General features: G+C 33.1%; 1 protein-coding gene across 3 annotated transcripts in view; it reads left to right on the top strand.

Moving 5' to 3' along the window:
* Positions 1-19,994, top strand: part of IQUB (IQ motif and ubiquitin domain containing) — a 102,851-nt gene that overhangs the window by 4,977 nt on the left and 77,880 nt on the right. The window contains exons 3-6 of one of the 3 annotated variants that reach the window (XM_031938945.1): positions 690-752; positions 1,605-1,668; positions 8,973-9,439; positions 16,753-16,887. In XM_031938945.1, the coding sequence (XP_031794805.1) occupies positions 8,977-9,439; positions 16,753-16,887 (598 nt within the window). In that variant the 5' untranslated portion in view covers positions 690-752; positions 1,605-1,668; positions 8,973-8,976. Of the gene's footprint in view, positions 1-689; positions 753-1,604; positions 1,699-8,972; positions 9,440-16,752; positions 16,888-19,994 lie in introns of all 3 variants that reach the window. The other 2 variants (XM_031938944.1, XM_031938946.1) reach the window with 2 other exon arrangements.

Below are 19,994 nucleotides of genomic sequence, written 5' to 3'. Positions count from 1 at the left end.
ATTACTAATAATAAGAGAAATGCAAATCAAACTGATTCTGAGGTTTTGCTTTTCATCCAGAAAACTATTCAGAAGTAATCAATATTGAAAAGGTTATGTAAAGATAGAGATTGTAAGTGGAACATTGTTCTAGAAAGCACTTAGAAATATTTTAAGAAATATGCTCAGTCTCAGTAATCCCACTACTAAGCATGTGTCTCAAGGAAATCAGCAATAAAAAGAAAGCTTCCATATATATGAAAATATGTTTAGCAGCACATTTTATAGTAGCAAAGAAATGGAAACAAAATAGATGCCTAACTATTGGGGAATATATAAATGATTTATGCTTTATGAATTTAATGGCATATTACTGTATTGTAAGGAACAATCAATATAAAGAATTCAAAGCATGGAAAGACATATAGATCAAAGCAAAGTGAAATAAGCACGACCATGGAAACAATATACACAATGCCTATAGTACAGCAGTATTAAGTAGAAAGATTCCCCATTCCTCAAAGCTTCCAGACTGAACATTATGTGATTATAATGACCAATCTTAGTCCCAAAGAAGAGTTGTGAAAATGTAATTGCCTCTTTTCTTTGCAGAGATGTATGGGACTATAAGTATGAAGCATTGCATGTGTTGCCACACCTAGCTAATGTGTTGATTTTACTGAATTGCATTTTTTTCTTCTTTCTTTCAGAAACTTTGTTACAAGGGATATCTCATTGGGCGATGTGGTAGAAGGATTTATTTACAAATGAAAGTAATCATTAGAAAGCATTAATATTTTTTTTAAAAAATCAAACACATAAGAATTCCTTTATCCATAGCAAATTTTGTTTTAGTCTCTCATTTTCACTTGGTATGTTTATTTTTGAGATGTGAGATTCATTTTTGGCTCTTCATTTTATTAATTTGCATAATGTATTTACATATTTTGGTCTTCATTTATTTCTTATTGATTTTTATCTTCTGTATCTTTTAGTTGGCCCTTTATCCCTGTGATCAGTTTTATTTTTTACTGATTTAATGTTAGTCAGTTGCGACTGCCTTTCCTCCATTCCTGTTTGCCTGTCTGCAGTGGTAAACACAGTACCTGACCGATATTAAATGCTTAGAAAATGCTTATTGACTTATTGACTGCCCTACCCAAAGTTTTTTGACTTTATAACTTGTTAATTATTCTGTCTCTGTTTTTATTTCTCTCCCTTCTTTGAGCCAACTCGTTCCTTGTTCATATTGTTAAAAGTATATGGTTAAAAATCTTTCCTTTTCTCCATCTAACCTCTTATTTTAAGTAGCATCTGTATTTATAGTTAATTTATATAATTATATCATCATCACTAGATACATATCTACATCTCTCTATATATATTTTAATATATAAATATTATTATATATAAATATATATATATATTTAATATTATCCCTTGTCCAAGAAATTTTCTTTTGTTTTTCTTCGGTATATCTTTTCACTTGCATTATATTCTTAATTTTATTTTCTGATTGTTACTTCCTTATTCTCTCTGTTTTTATCATGACTATGTTCCCCTTTATCTCATATTTCTATTTTATTATTGTTGTAAATATTTTCCTATTTTTTATTTTCTTTTAGAAATATCAATTAACAAAGGAATAACTGATGAATGGAAGCAGTGATGGGAGTCCTAAGTTATAAGGTCCAGTCCTACAATTTGCCCTTACCCTAAGTAAATCTTTATTCTTAGGGTCATTTGATCATATGTATGGTTCTGTGTTTTCCTCTACCATTTTGGATATGAACTCGCCCTTGGGAATTCGTATATACTACCTGATAAAATGTGATTCTATGCTGGGAGGTGTCAGTTTCTTTGAGAGAATTATCTGTTTCCCTCATATATCTCCTGTTCTGGGTTGTGATTTGGTCTGGGGAGGTGCAGCACTTTGTCTAATAAAGGGATCCATAATGTCTGAATTTCCCCTAGACTAAACCCAATGTAACATTATTATTCTCTTAGAGTAGACAAAATCTTTTCTCCCATGAAGAATGTTCGTTAGTAATACTTTATTCTTCCCCTGTGCAATATTTTATTATAGTTTTATTGTAGTATTTTTCCCTGTTTTCAATTACCTTTACCTTGAAGTGCTTCGATACTTTGAAATTTGGTGTTTGTGTGTGTGTGTGTGTGTGTGTGTGTACATATATATTAATATTGATTTTATTTTATTAACTTTGATGCCTTTAAGAAAAAGGTAGTTTTTCTCTTTACATCTTTTAATAATGTTTAATTATACTATTATATAGTATGAGATCATGATTATCACTCTTGGATGAATGAATTTATTAAAAGTCATTTATTAAGCATCTATTGAGTACCAAGCACTGTGCTAAGTACTGGAAACACAAATTACAAATAAAATGAAACCATTTTTGGTCTCAGGTAGCTTACACTCTAATTGGAGAAAATAACAATATGAGAATTTATCTACAAGGTAGAAGTTGAATAAACAGAAATTCTAAAGCTCCACATTGGGTAAATGGCAAAGTCCAGGATTTACAAAGGAGACAGATGATAGTATTCAAGGTCTAGAGGGCCTACTTACAGAGTAGATGAAAAGACTCAGTTGCCTTTTTTTCTTACTTGGAAGTATTACGATCCAAATAATATAAACAACAATTTTGCTTTTCCTGCTGGGATCGTGGGGCCTGGGTAAAAAGAAGGGAAGTAGAAGGATTCCTCTATTGATGGTTCTTCTCTCTTGGATAGTCCTGCTTTTTTGAATTCTCCTGATTCATAATAAATTCTACTCAATATATTGTTGTTCTGCTTTCTAATCCCTTCTGCTATACTTCTTCCTATTATGGGTAAGTAAATACCATTGATATTCATGGTTCTGGATAGTATTTATTTCCTTTGTTATGATTATTAATTAATTATTTCTTCTGTCTTTTAATTTTTCCTCTTTTTGTTCCTTTCCTCTACTTCATCTTCACAAAGAAGGCAGGAAAACACAAGGAATCTGAACAAAATGAATAATTTATAAAGTGGTTATTCCTTTGTCTTCTTTCTTCACCTGACTCAGATCCTCATCTTGAGTTCTTACATTTTCTTTCTCTTTTTAATCACCCTTATATGATCTGCCTTCAGTAGCTGACAGACTTTTAAGCTCCCCAATTCTGCCATCCTTCTTAAATCTTATTCTTCTCTCTCCTTGTTCCCACTTTTTTCACTGTTGAATTTTATTTATATATGTGTATGTATATATGTATGTAGATAGAGATAGAGATATTTAGTATGTGTTAAATACCTGAGGCCAGATTTGAATGCAGGTTCTTCTGAGTCCAGGACTGACGTTCTATCCACTGCACTATTTAGCTGACCCAACTTTAATATATGTTAAACACTCTGTGTGTGTATATATATATATGTGTGTGTGTATGTATATATATATATATATATATATATATATATGCATGTGTGTATATGCATATATTTGACTCTTCTTTGCCAAGTTGAGATAAAATTGATCTCATGTGATGCCCACTTCCTCTACTTCCTCCTTTATTTTATATTTTTTTTTACTATACTCTAACTATGGGAATTAAGTTGTTTCTCTTCCTTTCTCATTTCTTTCTTACTGTATTCATTTTTTAATAATGGAATATTATTGCCCTGAAAGAAATGAAGAATATAGAGAATTCAGAGAAACTTGGAAAGATTTGTGTTAACAAATATCTTTAAAGTAGGTTTTTATTGATATCTTTTGTTTTTATATCATCATTTCCCAATGCATCATTTCCCTCTGTAGTGAAAAGACGATCCTAATCACACAGATTTTTTAAAAATTTTAATTATAGCTTTTTATTAACAGAACATATGCATGGGTAACTTTTTACAACATTGTCCCTTGCACTCACTTCTGTTCCAATTTTTTCCTTCCCTCCCTCCACCCCCTCCCCTAGATGACAGGCAGTCTTATACATGTTAAACATGTTAAAGTATATCCTTGACATGGTATATTTATCACACAGAATTTTTTTAAAAATAAGTTACAAATTTTAAAAAATTATATTGGCATTTCTTATGATTTACATCAGTGGAATTGTTCCCAGAATCTCTCTCTTTCCTAAGAATTATTTCACATAGCAAATGTTTTAATTTTTATCAACTTAAAAAAAAAACAATCCACAATGGGATCTAACTTGTTTCAGCAAATTATGGTTTAGCACAATGCATTTAAGAAAGATTCCCAGCAATCAAAAAGGATGTAATTATCGAAGTAATATATCCACATGAACCCAAACAAAAGTCAAAGAAGAATCTTCAAAAAAAGAGTGTACCTCATGGCTATTTGTTTATAGACATAGAGGGATTTATAGGGCAATTATGAACCATGTTATCAGAAATTAAGAAGAGTTATCCTTTGTGGATCCTGATCAATTATTGATCAGTACAAATTATGCAAATATAACAAATACTTTTAAAGAAAAAAAAATCAACAAAAAATCAATTCATGAAACATCTGAAGGTTTATGTAAAGTTCCATATTGCTTCTAATTCTGTAAGAGTAGGGTTGAGAGTATTTTCTTATTTATCTTCTTTGGGATTAAGTTTATTCTTTTTTTTTTAATTATAGCTTTTTATTGACAAAACATATGCATGAGTAATTTTTTATCATTGACCCTTGCAAAAACTTCTGTTCCAACTTTTCCCCTCCTTCCCTCCACCCCCTCCCCTACATTTTAGGTAGTCTCATACATGTTAAATATGTTAAAGTATATGTTAAATACAATATATGTATACATATTTATACAGTTGTCTTGCTACACAAGAAAAATCGGATTTAGAAAGAAGGTAAAAATAACCTGGGAAGAAAAACGAAAATGCAAGCAAACAATAACAGAAAGAGTATAAATGCTGTATATTGGTCCCCACTCATTTCCCAGTGTTCTTTCTCTGGATTTAGCTGGTTCTGTTCATTACTGATCAATTGGAACTGATTTGGATCCTCTCCTTATTGAAGATAACCACTTCCATCAGAATTGATCCTCATACAGTATCATTGTTGAAGTGTATAATGATCTCCTGGTTCTGCTCATTTCACTTAGAGTCAGTTCATGCAACTCTCTCCAAGCCTCTCTGTATTCATCCTGCTGGTCATTTCTTGCAGAACAATAATATTCCATAATATTCATATACCACAATTTATTCAGCCCTTCTCCAATTGATGGGCATCTATTTAGTTTCCCGTTTCTTGCCACTACAAAGAGGGCTGCCACAAACATTTTTGCACATGTGGGTCCCTTTCCCTTTTTTAATATCTCTTTGGGATATAATCCCAGTAGTAACACTGCTGGATCAAAGGGTATATGCATAGTTTGACAACTTTTTTAATAACTTTTTATTGACAGAACCCATGCCAGGGTAATTTTTTACAACATTATCCCTTGCACTCACTTCTGTTCCGATTTTTCCCCTCCCTCCCTCCACCCCCTCCCCCAGATGGCAAGCAGTCCTATACATATTAAATATGTCACAGTATATCCAAGATACAATATATGTGTGCAGAACCGAACAGTCTTCTTGTTGCTCAGGGAGAATTGGATTCAGAAGGTATAAATAACCTGGGAAGAAGAACAAAAATGCAAGCAGTTTACATTCATTTCCTAGTGTTCTTTCTTTGGGTGTAGCTTCTTCTGTCCATCCTTGATCAATTGAAACTAAGTTAGATCTTTTGACAACTTTTTGAGCACAGTTTCAAATTGCTCTCCAGAATGGTTGGATCTGCCCATGGATCAGTGTCCCAGTTTTCTCACATTCCCGCCAACATTCATCACTATCTTTTCCTGTCATTTTAGCCAATCTGAGAGGTGTGTAGTAGTATCTCAGAAGTGTCATAATTTGCATTTGATCAGTGATCTGATCAATAATGAGTTAGAGCACCTTTTCTTATGGGTAGAAATAGTTTCAATTTCATCATCTGAAAATTGTTCATATCCTTTTACCATTTATCAATTGGAGAATGGCTTGATTTCTTACAAATTTGAATCAGTTCTCTATATATTTTGGAAATGAGGCAGGATTAAGTTTATTCTTTGTAATTTTGGATTACTGACTTGATTTTTTTGGTGGTTGTTCATTCCAATACTTTGGTGTGGTGTTATACATTGTTTCTGAGCTTTATTTGTTTTACTTTGTATCAGATCATATGAGTCTGTGCTCCTCTATATTCATCATAGTTATTACTCAGTAATATTCCATTATATTAATGTACCACAAGTTATTTAGTCACTCCTTAATCAATAAGCATCTCTTTTATTTCCAATTCTTTACTATTTGGTGCTAGGGACAGCTAGCTAGGTGGTGCAGTGGATAGAGAACCAGTCCTGAAGTCAGGTCAGATGTGGTCTCAGACACTTAATACCTCCTAGCTCTGTGATCCTGGGAAAGTCACAATCCCAATTGCCTAAGAAAGAAGGAAGGAAGGAAGGAAGGAAGGAAGGAAGGAAGGAAAGAAAGAAGAGAGAGAAAAAATATGGTCCTAGAAAATATTTTGGTATATATGGGATTTTTTTTTTTTTTTTTTGTCATACCTTGGACCTAGTGATGAAATCTCTGTTAGAGCACAGGCATTTTAGAAACTTTCTTAGCATAGTTCCAAATTTCTTTCCAGATTGATTGGACTGATTTACAACTCTACCAAATGGTAATAAGTGCACCTGTCATTTTGTAGCACCTGTCACATTGCCATCTACTGTCAGCTTTGCTAATTTGCTGAGTTTGGGGCGAAACTATAGATGCTTAAATGTACATTTCTTTTAATTAGTAATTTGGAACAATAATTTATATGGCTGCAATAATTTGTTTCATACTTATTTATTCATGTTTTAAACATTATCTACTAAGGAATAGCTCTTTTATATTTCTAATAGTTACCTATATATCTTGGATCCCATAACCTTATCAAAAATGTTTGCTATAAATGATTTTTTCTCATTCATTTATTTTCTTCTTCTAGTTGCATTGATTTTATTAATATGGAAGCTTTTCAGTGATCTATTTTATATTTTTAAATTGTACCAATTTTCTGTTTGCTTAAGAACTCACGCATGGTTATAATATGAAAGATACCTGATATAATTCTTTAATAAATTTTTGTTACATGTTATAACTTTTAATATTGCCAGATATACATTTTGAGTTTATTGTGGGATATAATTAAAAATGTATCATATTTAATTGTCGCCAGACTGATTTACAGTTTTTCCAGAAATTCTTGTCAAGTCATGAGTTATTTGCTAGATAAATTAATATTTGGGCATTAATTTTATTATATATGGTGGCAGATTATGTATGGGAGGAGTGCTGATTAAGTCCTTTAATGATTCTAGTACTATAGTACTTTTCATAAAATTCATATTTTACCTTGAAGGAATTTTCTTTTCCAATGGATTTAAGCATATTTGTTTTATATTTAATGCATAATTTTCCCCTTCCATTTTCTTCTTTTCTTTCTTTATAAAAAGTGACTGATTTGTTGCTTTCTTGGTAATATGATCCTTAAGTCTCAACAAGCATTTAAATGCTTATTGTGTGATATTAGTCATATTAATTAATGGGGATGCAAAGAGAAAAGCTAAACTTTAGTTCTTGTGGAAGGGGGAATTTGAATACTAGCTGATACAACATGTTTGTATATAAGTACATACAGAACAGATGTAAAATTAATTACAGGGTAGTTTTGGGAAGCAAGACATTAGCAACTGAGATAAAAGGTGGGAGTGACAATCAGAAAGGTGGAGACAAATAGCATCAGGAGATGTACTCTTAAGATCACTACAATATAAAGGACTATAATCTTTAAAAACTCCAAGATTTCTAATGAGTACAAAGAATCCCTGAGAGACATTTTCTTTTCTCTCTCTCTTTCTCTCTCTCTCTCTCTCTCTCTCTCTCTCTCTTTTTGCTGAGGCAGTTGGGGTTAAGACACTTGCCCAGGGTCACATAGCCATGAAGTATGATCATATTTGAACTCAGGTCCTCCTGACTTCAGTGCTGGTGCTCTATCCACTGAGCCACCTAGCTACCCCAAGACACATTTTCAAACATGGTTAATGATTTATTTTGCTGGACTGTACTTTTTTTTTCCCTTACAAGATAGGGTTTGGGAAGAGGTATGGGAGGGAGGTGTCTGTGGGAAAAAAAATGTCATTAATACATTTAAAAAGAAAGTTTGAGTCAAGAGAAACTGAGAAGTAGTCAAATTTCCTTTTGGGGGGCCTAGCCTAACCTTTTCATATTCTCTGAATGGAAACGTGGCATCATCTATTAAAGCAAGTTTAAGATTTTTCCTCTCAGTCCTCCCCTGAAATTAGAGAAGCAGGTTAACATTAAAATTAATGTATATTAAGAGACTTCCATTATCTTTATGACTTTTTTGTATTCAAATTAAATGGAGTAGAAATGTTAATAAAACTTCTGGACAGTTGTCTTATAAAATTCATAACCAGAGAACTAAATTGATCAATGAAAATATATCATCACTATTGGGGGGAAAATCCACAATTTCTGGAAAATTTTTATCTACTAAAGGTGGGAAAGCTAAATTAGACAAGACCTATGAAAGTTGTTGATCCAGAATTTGAGTTGCCTATTTGCTAAGGAAGAGGCTTTTGTTTTTTATTGTCTGAACAGCCCTGCTTAGGAATAAATTGCTTATTGAATTGGGAAGGCATTAGTAAAGTTTTCCTAATAATAATTGTCACTATCATACTAGATTGCTGAATCTAGCAGTTCATATTTGTTTATGATTTGCATATTGCTTTTCTAGGCTTGCATCTCATCTTCATATGACTGAACATTTTTATAAGTGATAGTTTCTATTACTGTGGAAATTCCTTGATGAGAGCAAGTTAATTCTAAGAGAAATATATCTATGATTATAATGCTGTTATATCTAGAAACAATTATAATTATATAATTATTTAATCTTTTTAATTCAGGAAAATGTCAAATCCAAGAAAAGTGATTAAAGGTCAAAGTGGAGTAAGAATGACTGACACAAGTGATGCAATTGAAGCAGAGGATGGTGTTGGGACAGAAGAGAGCACAGGAGAGCCCATAGTGGAGATCATGCCCACCGGGGAGGCCAAAGAAAAAATCACGGCAGGGACCCAGATGGATTCCAAAGAGTTTGAGGGCTGGGAAGAGCAAAAGCCTGGCAAAAGCATCCTGGAAAAAAGTACGGGGAGAGAGAAAGCCCCTGACACAAAGGGCAAAAAAGTGAGAATATTGGGCGCAGTGTTTGCGCAGCCTGAAAAGAAAGGAAGGCAGAGATGGGGGTCAGATGATGAGGACGAGGATCCTACAAGGCCAGACAAAGGGTTGTCCTTCCCTCCATCTTATTTGGCCAAAATAAAGGCCATAAAGGATTCCTTGAAAACGTCAGTGGCAGATTGTGTAGTCCCAGGTATTGCTTCATTTACATGCCTTCCTCTCCAGCCCTCTCCTCCCACTCTTAACTGTTGACTAAGACTTGGATACCACCAGTGGTGGTGTTCCCTGCTCACCTTTCTCTGGGGAAGGAACCATCATAATCTGAATGAATGTAACCTTTTTTATTCTTCAAAGTAAGTCATTGTTTCAGGACAGATTGTTTTAGAAATTTTAAGGTTTATTGAGCAAATTAGCCAGTCACCATTGGGATTCCTATACATGCAGCTGGAAAGCCACTTTTTTTAGGTAATTAATAGAAAGAGCACTGAACCTAGCTTTCCATTTTCTTCTAGGAGTTCAGGTTTTGGACGAGCCATTTCCCTTTCTTTGGGTTTTGGGCTAGATGATCTTTAATGACTTTTCCATCTTTTATGTGTTATAATTCTTTATATTATGCAAGATCTTAAACTAGAAGTTGTATTGACTTTTGGTTTTTGCAAAAAACTAGAAGCAAGAAAGTTTATATTTTACTTTTTTCATAGTGTGTTAGTAGCAAAAATAATTATGTTATTTTGTGCCAACTTCATTATCTGGTAGATGATAGTATTACTGATCATTTTTGTGACTTTACAAGAATATCTATCAAAAAATTAATTAGATAATGTTTGAAAAGCTCTAAATTCCCCAGAGAGAGGTGTTACAGACTAAGTTAATCTTCAGATTGAAGACTTTAGGTAATTCACTAGTCATACTTAATAAAAAAAAAACAAAAAAAACTTTATGTTTGCATTCATGATATTCCCACCAGAAAATCTCCAATCTTCTTTTAACACCAAGATTGAAAGGTGATAGACTGACTTCATTTCTCTTATATATTGTATTCATTTCCATTTAACTTTCCTTCCCTTTTGTTTTGGGGAAAATGCCACACCACTTTTAACCTATATTTCCATGTTCTCCCCTGAGATTAACTTTACAATTGGTTGACCCTAGAAAATCATTGTTGTTTCTCAGATTTCAGAAGGGTGCAGAAAAATTATTAGTGGTTGCATCCAGAGAAGACATTGCTATATTCCTGGTTTCTAATCTGTATTTTGGAGGATCTGGGTCATTATTTAAAAAGAAACTAAAAATAACAATCCAAGGGGTAGAATGCCATGAATCAATTCAGTGGAAGAATTAATAATTATAATGGTGTGCTGCAGTGAGGAGGGGTAGGGAGAGAAAAAAATTAGGTTCCTAAATGGATTTTATAATTGATGCGGTTTGAGTAGTCTCAATTTCTGGTGGTCTAGAGGTTAGTGGCAATAAGAGAGTTATTAAGAATCCCCTTTAAATCGGCTGAAGGTTTTAGGAGTGAAAGAATTCACTCATTCACCAATTATTAGTTGCACAATGAAAGTTTATCGTTGGATAAAAATCAGTTTAATAAGAGACTGACTTCTATAGTGGCAGATCTATTGAAAAATAGAGTTTTGCACTGAGAGAATGCTTTCTCAGTGGACAGAAGATCCTGGCAGCTTAGTGAGCTAGCTAGGTCCATCTGCAAAAGACCTTAGTGAAGGGAAACTGTTATATTGGGTATGTTTAGTGGGGGCTGGGTCAGCCTGAGCAGGTCAGACCCAGTGGGGGCTGAGACAGATCAGATCAGGATTCCTTAAGTAAATGAGAATTTAGAATTTCTATGGGAGTTGATTCTCTAATCCTGAAAGGTGGGCTCTGTCTGGACTCTTTGGAGTCTGGGAGATCCTGATCAAAGGAGACACAATCTCAGAGTGATAATCTTAAAGGGAACAGTTCCTCTCCCCCTTCATCCAAAGGGAACAGTTCCTCTCCCCCTTCATAACCTTTTACTATTATCATTAAAGGTCCCATCTCTATTTTAAAAACAGTCAACATAACTGTCTTCCAAATTTTCTTTTTCTATTATTTTTTTTTTGCTCAGTTTATTTGACAGGTTTCTACTGAGAATCATTCCTTTTTTCTTTTTAAAAATTATTTACTTTTAACATTTCTTTTAAAATAATTTTTGAGTTCCAACATTTCTCCTTCCTTTGTGCCACTCTCCCACTTACTGAGAAAGCAAGCAATATGATATTAATTATACATAAAATAGAAACATTATACAGAAAACATGCAAAACATATTTTTGCATTAGCCATATCACCAAAAAAGCTAGAAAATATTATAATTTGCACTCAGAGTTCATCAGTTGTTTCTCTAGAGATAGATAGTATTTTTTACCATGAGTCGTTTAGAATTGAGTAGCGACTACTTTTTTCTTTTATTTGTATCTTTAGTGCTTTGCACAGTATCTGGTAAATAGGTATTTAATAAATGCCATTTATGTAACTGACAGAAAATATGTCTACTTGGGAAGAAATCCCATCATTGTAAATCCAAATCACTTGAGAATTCTGATTAATGCAATGAAAGTTGGGGCTGAAGATGAAGCATGTTACCCATTTCCTGTCAGAGACATGAGGGTCTCAAGATACAGGATGAAATGTTTTTGAATAAGGCCAATTTGATTTGCTTTATTTAATTATTCATATTTGTTATATGAGTTTTCTTTTTCTTCTCAACATGAGGGTGGGAGTTGGATTCAGAAAAAATTAATTCTCATTAATTGAAAAACTTTCTTTTTTAAGGAAGTAAATTATATTTATAGAATAAAGAGGTCTCCCTAGATAGCCTCTCACGTTTTTTCCAGTTTTAGACTCATGAAAAATCTATAATTCTCTATGATCATCTGCCCTCAATAATTTTTAAAAATTGTAATTATTTGTTTAAAAGTCTTTCTTTTTAACTATTGAGTTCCAGTTTCTCTCCCTCTCTCCCCCTCTTCTACCACCCATTGAGAAAACAAACAAATGATATCAAGTGTACATGTGAGGTCATATAAAACAAATGTCCATATTAGCTACATTGAAAAGAAAAGAGAGAAAAGAAAAAGAAAAGCAAAAGAAAAAAAAAAAGCAAGAAGTTTACACTTCAATTTCATCAGTTATATCAATATTCATCAGTTCTTTCCCTGGAGATGAATAGCATTTTTTCATCTTGAGTTCTTTAGAATTGTGTTGCATCATTGATTGATCAGAGAAACCAATTCTTTCAGAATTGATCATAATTACAAGATTGCTGTGACTATGCATAATGCTTAACTGGTTCTTCTCATCATACTTTGCATCAGTTCATAGAGATCTTGCCATATTTTCTCTGAAACCATCCCCCTCATTTCTTATTGTGTAAGAATATTCCATCACAATCACATGCCACAACTTATTCAGCTATTCCCCACTTGGTAGGCATCCCCTCAATTTCTAATCTTTGCCACCACAAAAAGAGCTGCTATAAAAACTTTTCAACATAGGTCCTTTACCTTTTTCTTTGATCTCTTTGGGGTATAGATCTAGTAATGGTATTGCCAAGTCAAAGTATATACACAGTTTTATAGCTCTTGTTTTCCAGAATATTTGGACCATTTTACTACTCCAGCAACAGTTAATTAGTGTACCTGTTTCCCTTTTATGCACTTTTCATTTCTGAGAGATGAGAAGTAGCATCTTTCAGTTGTTTCTATTTGCATTTCTCTAATCAATAGTGATTTAGAGCATTTTTTCGTATGATATAGATAGCTTTGATTTCTTCTGAAAACTACCTATTCATACCCTTTAACCAATTAGGAAATGCCTCTTATTTTTATAAATTTGAGTCATTTCTCTATAGTTGAGAAATGAAGACTTTTTAATCAGAGAAGTGCCATAAAAATTTTATATTGATATATATATATATATATGTTATCTTTTAGCAAAATATAGTTTCTCTGATTATCTCTTTTATATAGTTCTCTTTTTGGTTGGTTTTGCTTTGCCTGAGATCAAGATCACTGTCTCTGCCTTTTTTGCTTCAGCAGAAGCATAATAGATTATGCACTAGCGTTCTATTTAACTCTATGTATGTTTCTATTATGCTTCTGCTGAAATCCCCATGTAAGCAGGCTCTAGTCATTATTTTGTTGTTGTTGTTGTTTTATTCATTTTAAGGAATGTAAACTTTTTAATTTTATTAAGACCTTTTTAATTTTATTAAGACCTATATGATTTCTCTTTCATGTTTACTTTTTCATACTTTTTTTTTTTTAAATCTTGTGTGTGAATGTCAGGTTTTCTATTCAGCTCTGGTCTTTTCTTCAAGAATATTTGAAAAGTCTCTATTTCATTAAATATCTATTTGTACCTCTGAAAGATTATTATCAGTTTTATAGGTTAAGTAATTGATTGTAATTGTAATTCGTTTACCTTCAAGAATATCATATTCCAATCCCTTCACTTTAAGTAGAAGTTATTAAATCTTATGTGTTCCTGACTATAACCCTTGATATTTGAATTGGGTTTTTTTTTTTTTTTTTGGATGCTTGCAGTATTTTCTCCTTGATTTGGGAGCTCTAGAATTTGGCTATTATATTCCTGGGCAGTTTCATTTTGGAATCTTTTTCAAGAGATAAGTAGTGAATTCTTTCAATTTTCATTTTATCATCTGGATTTAAGATATTGGGAAGTTTTTTCCTTCATAATTTTTTGAAATAGGATGTTTAGACTCTCTCTTTTTTTTTTTTTTTTCATGGCTGTCAGGTAGTCCAATAAGGCTTAAATTCCCTTCCTTGATCTATTTTCCAGGCCTGCTGTTTTTACTATGAAGTATTTCATGTATTCTTCTGATCTTTCCCCAGGAAGGGGTTCCTGCTTCCCTGAAGCCACAAGTACCAATGCTTTTCTTGGCCCTACAATTGTGACCACTCTCAAACTCTAGTGTTGTCCTCTCTCTTTGGACTGGCACTAGGGCCCCTGCTGCCTGTGACCAGCCATGAGACCTCCTCTCTGACCTACAACTGTAATGCCTAATTGTTGTTTTTTTCCCCCTGAGGCAATTGGGGTTGTGACTTACCCAGGGTCACACAGCTAGGAAGTATTAAGTGTCTGAGGTCAAATTTGAACTCAGATCCTCTTGACTTCAGAGCTCTATCCACTGAGCCACCTAGCTGCTCCATCTAATTGTTTATGGGCAGTAAAGTTACCAATCAGTGTACCTCTGAGACACTGCGCTCTGGGCTATGCTAGCCCAGGTTTCAAAACCTTTCTTTCTGAGCTCCTCACTTGTTTTAAGCTGGAAAAAATATATTACTCTGACCTGTTGTTGACTTTACCAATCCAAAATTTAATTGGAGGAGTTATTTTAAAGTTGTATGAAGGGTAATCTTGAGAGAGTTTCACTGGGTTGCTGCCTGACCTTTACCAATGTGGCTCCACCAGAATAATTTCTTGATATTTCAAAATAATTCATTTAAGCCTAAGGACACTTTTGTATTCATATTCACAGTCTCCAAAGCTTAAGCAGCCATCAAAGAAATGAAAAGCTTCAAAAGATTGTGGAAAGGTGTGGAAAGGATAACCACAAGTTTCAGATCATTTCTTCTTGGAAATATCACAGAAATGCAAATAGATTCTAAGTTTTTCAGTGTCACTGACTCTAATCTCTATTTTAGCAAAAATATGTTTAAACAAACTGTTATAAGCTAAGACACTCCTTCATTCCCCAAATTTAATCTCCATTTTAGCAAAAATATATTTAAAGAAACTATTATAAGCTAAGACACTACCTCCTTCATTCCCCAAATTTTATTTTAAGGAATATTTTGAATAATTTAAAAATAGTATCATATAATAATAATAATAATAAATTAAAAATAATAGCTAACATTATATAGTATCCACTATGTGCCAGGCATTGTGCTAAGCACTTTACAAATTTTGTATCATTCGATTCTGTATGTAACAATGATAGTATGTAACAATGTGAGAAATAATTCCGTAGCCTGGTAGAATTAAGATATATACTTCTGGGTGCCCAAAGAATCAGAATAGATGTTGGTATAGGATTGGGTCTCCTCCTCCAGGAGGGTCAAAGAATGTTGTGTTTAGGTTGCAGTCTATTAAGAGTATTGTAATACCTACCAGCTGCTAAAACTGGCAGAGATAGGAGAAGTAGTACTGCTGTAATTATTACGGATCAGACAAATAATGGTGTTTGATATTGGAATATTGCAGTAGATTTCATGTTGATTATTGTTGTAATAAAGCTAATAGCTCCTAGGATGGAGGAGATCCCTGCTAGATGAAGTGAGAAAATAACTAGATCTACAGATGCTCCTGCATGAGCGAGATTGCCTGCCAGAGGTGGGTAGACTGTCCATCCTGTTCCAGCGCTTGCTTCAACTGTTGAAGATTCCAGAAAGAGAAGAAATGATGATGGGAGCAGTCAGAAACTCATGTTGTTCATTTGGGGGAATGCTATATCAGGGGCTCCAATTATTAGTGGTACTAGTCAGTTACCAAAGCCTCCAATCAGAATAGGCATTACTATGAAGAAAATTTTTACGAAGGCATGGGCTGTGGCGATTATGTTGTAGATCATCGCCCATTAGAGTTCCAGGTTGGCCAAGTTCTGCTGGGATAAGGAGACTTTTATGCCTGCTCAAGCACCAAATAGTAGGTAAAGAGTTCTGATGTCTTTGTGGTTAGTAGAGAAAAGTCATCGAATAATGAACATAGGTAAAAATGGCTGAGGGTAAGCATTGAACTGTAAATTCAAAGACAGAGACTAGATATCTCTTTTTACCAGGGTAATAAATTGAAGCCAAATGTTAAGGCACTTAGCTATTAACTAAGAGTTAGGGGGAGGTAGGTGCTATTATTATCCCTATTTTATAGGTGAAAAATTGAAACAAATAAGAGATTAAATGACTTGCCCAGCTTCACACAGCTAGTAAATGTTTGAGGCTGGTGTTGAATTCATGTCTCCGCTCCTTTTTCTATTGGGAGAATCAATGCCTAGATTTAATGCATTACATATGGATGTAGATTATTAGCTTTTCCTTTTCACATGTAGTGTTACTTCCTCTCCCCTCTGCTTTTATAACTAAGTCCAGTATTAAATCTTCCAAATGCTTCATTTATACAACTATTTCCTATAATAGAATAAATCATACAAATCAGGAGTTGACTAAGTATATACTCTGACAATTCTTATATCTTTTGTTTTTGAGGTATTTGAATGGGAATGAATGGGGTAAACATTTTCACCAACATGGGTTTGGGGAATGAATGGATAATTTAAGTCAGTTCTCAAGAGTCAATGAGAACTGTAATAGTTCTCATAAGTGGTAGAAGGGATTTTAAAAAACCAACCAGCATATAATCATCCCATATGTGCCATTTTTGAAATGGACTGAAGTGTGCTAGTCTCTGGTATGAAAGGATAAATAAACTTTTTTTCTTCTTCCTGCAGTAAAAGTTATGCTTATTCCTGCGGACCAGATATTTACAGTTAATTTTAAACTTGGCCTCGTGTTAAGACAACTCAAGGAACACTTTTCAGACCTCTTAAAAATACCACTTGAAAATCTACAATTCATGCATGAGGGTAAGTTCTGAGAACTAATGTTATCTAGATTTGATGTGTTTAAAAAAATCAGATTTTGTTAGCTTTAGAATTAGTTTTAAAGTTATTTAGTAATAGAATGATATATTTTAGATTATTAATGTACTTATTAACCTTTATCAATATCAGTGTCATTTTCACAGCATTAGGTCTGCCTAGATTTTGCCTGAAGGATTGAGGAAACACCAATTGAAGTTAGATATTTGTGAGATTGGATCTGAAACTTGACACACTTATTTATTCTAAGCTCAGTGTCTATCTACTGTGCCACATAGCTTTTTCTAGTAAGAACTGTAGGATCCATATATTTTATAATACCATTTATAAAATAATTGAGGAGGAGACAAAATCCAGGAAAGAGTAGCCCAGAAGAAGAGAGATGTTAGAGATAGAGTGCACAGCCAACAGTATTAAATGCTGCAGAAATATAAGCTAGGTTAGACTGAGAAAGAATTTTCATATATGATAAGGTGCTCTTTGGCAGTCTTTTGAAAGAAATTTCATTAGATTGATGAATCTGGGAGCCAGATTATGCAAAGTTTAAAAGGGAAAGGATGGATACAAAGTGAGAGCATCAGGCATAGACCACATGTTTGATCAGTTTGATAGAAAGGGAGAGAGATTAATTATGGAATTGTAGATTTAGAACTAAAAGGACCTGAGAAACCATTAAGTCCAATGTCTTTGTTTTTACAGATGAAAAAACTGAGACATAGAGCAGTTAAATGGCTTACTGATTGTCACATGATTATGAAGTGTCTCAAGAAAGATTGCAGTTCCAATCTAATTCCAAACCTTGCAGTAATCTGACTGTGCCAGCCTGCTGCCTCTAGATTAGTCAGATTTTTGGGGAGGTTACTAATATCTTTTCTTTATTACATCACCTTAATTATCCCAATTATCCCCTCCCTAACTCTTACTAGAAAATCTTCCCATAAAATAAGTAGTATTTTTTAGAGAGGAAAAACCCTAGCACAATTTATTAAAAAAATATGAAAATCTGAAAACATGTTCTGTATATATTGTTGGATTTCCCACCTCACAAATGAGTGGGTTTGATGTGTCCTCTCATTTCTATCATTTGAGTCCCCCTTGATCTTTACAATTTTGTTACATTTTCTTTTGATTTTTGGTAGGTAGTTTTTCCATTTTACTATTTATATTGTGGTTATCGTGTCTATTGTTTTCTTGTCTCTGCTTGCTTCATTCTACACCAGTTTGTATAGATCTTTCTACACTTCTTTATACTCATCATACACATAGTAATGTTCCATTACATTTTTGTACTATAATTTGTTTAGCCATTCCCCAATTGATAGACATCTACTTTGTTTCCAATTTTTACCTCCCACAAAAAGTGTTGCTATAAATATTTTGGAGTAACAGGGGACTTCTTGTTGATGGTTTTCTTGGGTTATAAACCCATTAAGTCTCTGATTTTAAAGGGTATGGACATATTAGTCACTTTATTTGCACAATTCTACTTTACTTTCCAAAATGCTACACAAACACCATTATATTCATTTTACAACTCTTCTAACATTGACTATCGCCATTTTTTTGGTGGTCTTTGATGGTTTTTAGGGTGTGAAGTAAAAACTCAGGGTTGTTTTAATTTGTCATTTCTCTCATTAGTTTTTTGGTACCTACTTTCCCATGGTTGTGAATACTTTGCAATTCTTTTAAGAACTTCATGTCTTTTGACCCCATATCTAATGGAGAGTGGCTATTAATTATATATATGTAGTTAATGTATCTTGAATACTCAACCCTTATCAGAAAAAAATTATTACAAAGATTATTTCCCATTTGACCACTCCTCTTTTCCTTGGTACATTAATTTTTTCTGTGTAAAGCTTTTCAGTTTCAAGTAATCAAAAGTTAACTATTTCTTCTTTATTAGTTACATCTATCTCTTTGTGGGTTAAGACTATATTTCTTATGCATAATTATGGTCTGTTTCTCTTGTAATTTTTTACATCATGATCTTTAATTTTAAAGTTGCATATTAATTTAAAATGTATTATAGAATATGCTATAAGCTGTTGGTTTAAGACCAGTTTTTCCCAGATAACTTTCTAATTTTCCCAGCAGATTTTATCAAACATGGATTTTTTTTCCTAGGTAATTTATGGTGTTGATTTTATGAAAAAATTGGGTTTCTGTCATTTTTTAAAATTTGATTTGAAGGATAGATCATTCTGGGCTGCATCATTGCTCTTTGGAACACATTATTCCATACCCTCTTATATTTTCTAGTAGCTGTGTTATTTGAATTTTTCTTTCTTTGTATTTGAAGGTCTTTCTTCTGATTGCTTGTAGAAGTTGTTTCTGAAACTGAATTATTAAATTTAACCTTTATATATCTTGCAGTTTGCCGCTTTGGATTTTTTTTTTTTGGAAGGGATGTATGAATTCTTTCAATTGGTCTTTCATTTTCTGTGTTCAGAAGTTTTGAGCAGTTTTATTATAGTATTTCTTGCATTATGTTATTCAAGTTTTTTATGTTTTTGTTTGTTTTTTCACGTTCTTCTAGAAGACCTGGGCTGTTTCTACTTATCTTATCTTCAAGACCAGTATATTTTTCTTGTATTGTTATTATTGTTCATTTGTTTCAGTCATTTCTGATTCTCTGTGATTCTATTTAGGGTATTCTTGACAAAGGAAAAAGATACTGGAGTAGTTTGCTATTTCCTTCTGCAGTTTATTTTATAGATGAGGAACTGAGGCAAACAGAATCAAATGACTTGCCCAGTGTCACATAGCTACTAAGTATCTGAGTCCAGATTTAAACTCAGAAATGTGAGTCCAGCTTCAGACCCTGGCACTTAACTACTTGCCACCTATATTCCCATTTCTTGCATAGTGAGGATATTTTCTTTTAGTGTTATTGTTTTTTGCTTTTCTTCCTCTAAATTGGCTTTGTTCATTCTTTTTTTTTGTTTAGTGAGACTTACCATTACAGATTTAAGTTTTTCTATTCTATTCTTTATTTTTGCTGTGCAGGCGATAAAAATCCACCCTTAAAATTCCCATTTCTCTTTTGAACCATTCAAGGATACTATGTTATGGTTCTATGTTCTCATATT

Source organism: Sarcophilus harrisii, chromosome 5 (genome assembly GCF_902635505.1).
Source record: "Sarcophilus harrisii chromosome 5, mSarHar1.11, whole genome shotgun sequence".
In the NCBI taxonomy this organism is placed as follows: Eukaryota; Metazoa; Chordata; class Mammalia; order Dasyuromorphia; family Dasyuridae; genus Sarcophilus; species Sarcophilus harrisii.
The sequence above is the reverse complement of the archived record's forward strand: the minus strand, read 5'-3'. Positions and strand labels throughout refer to the sequence as shown.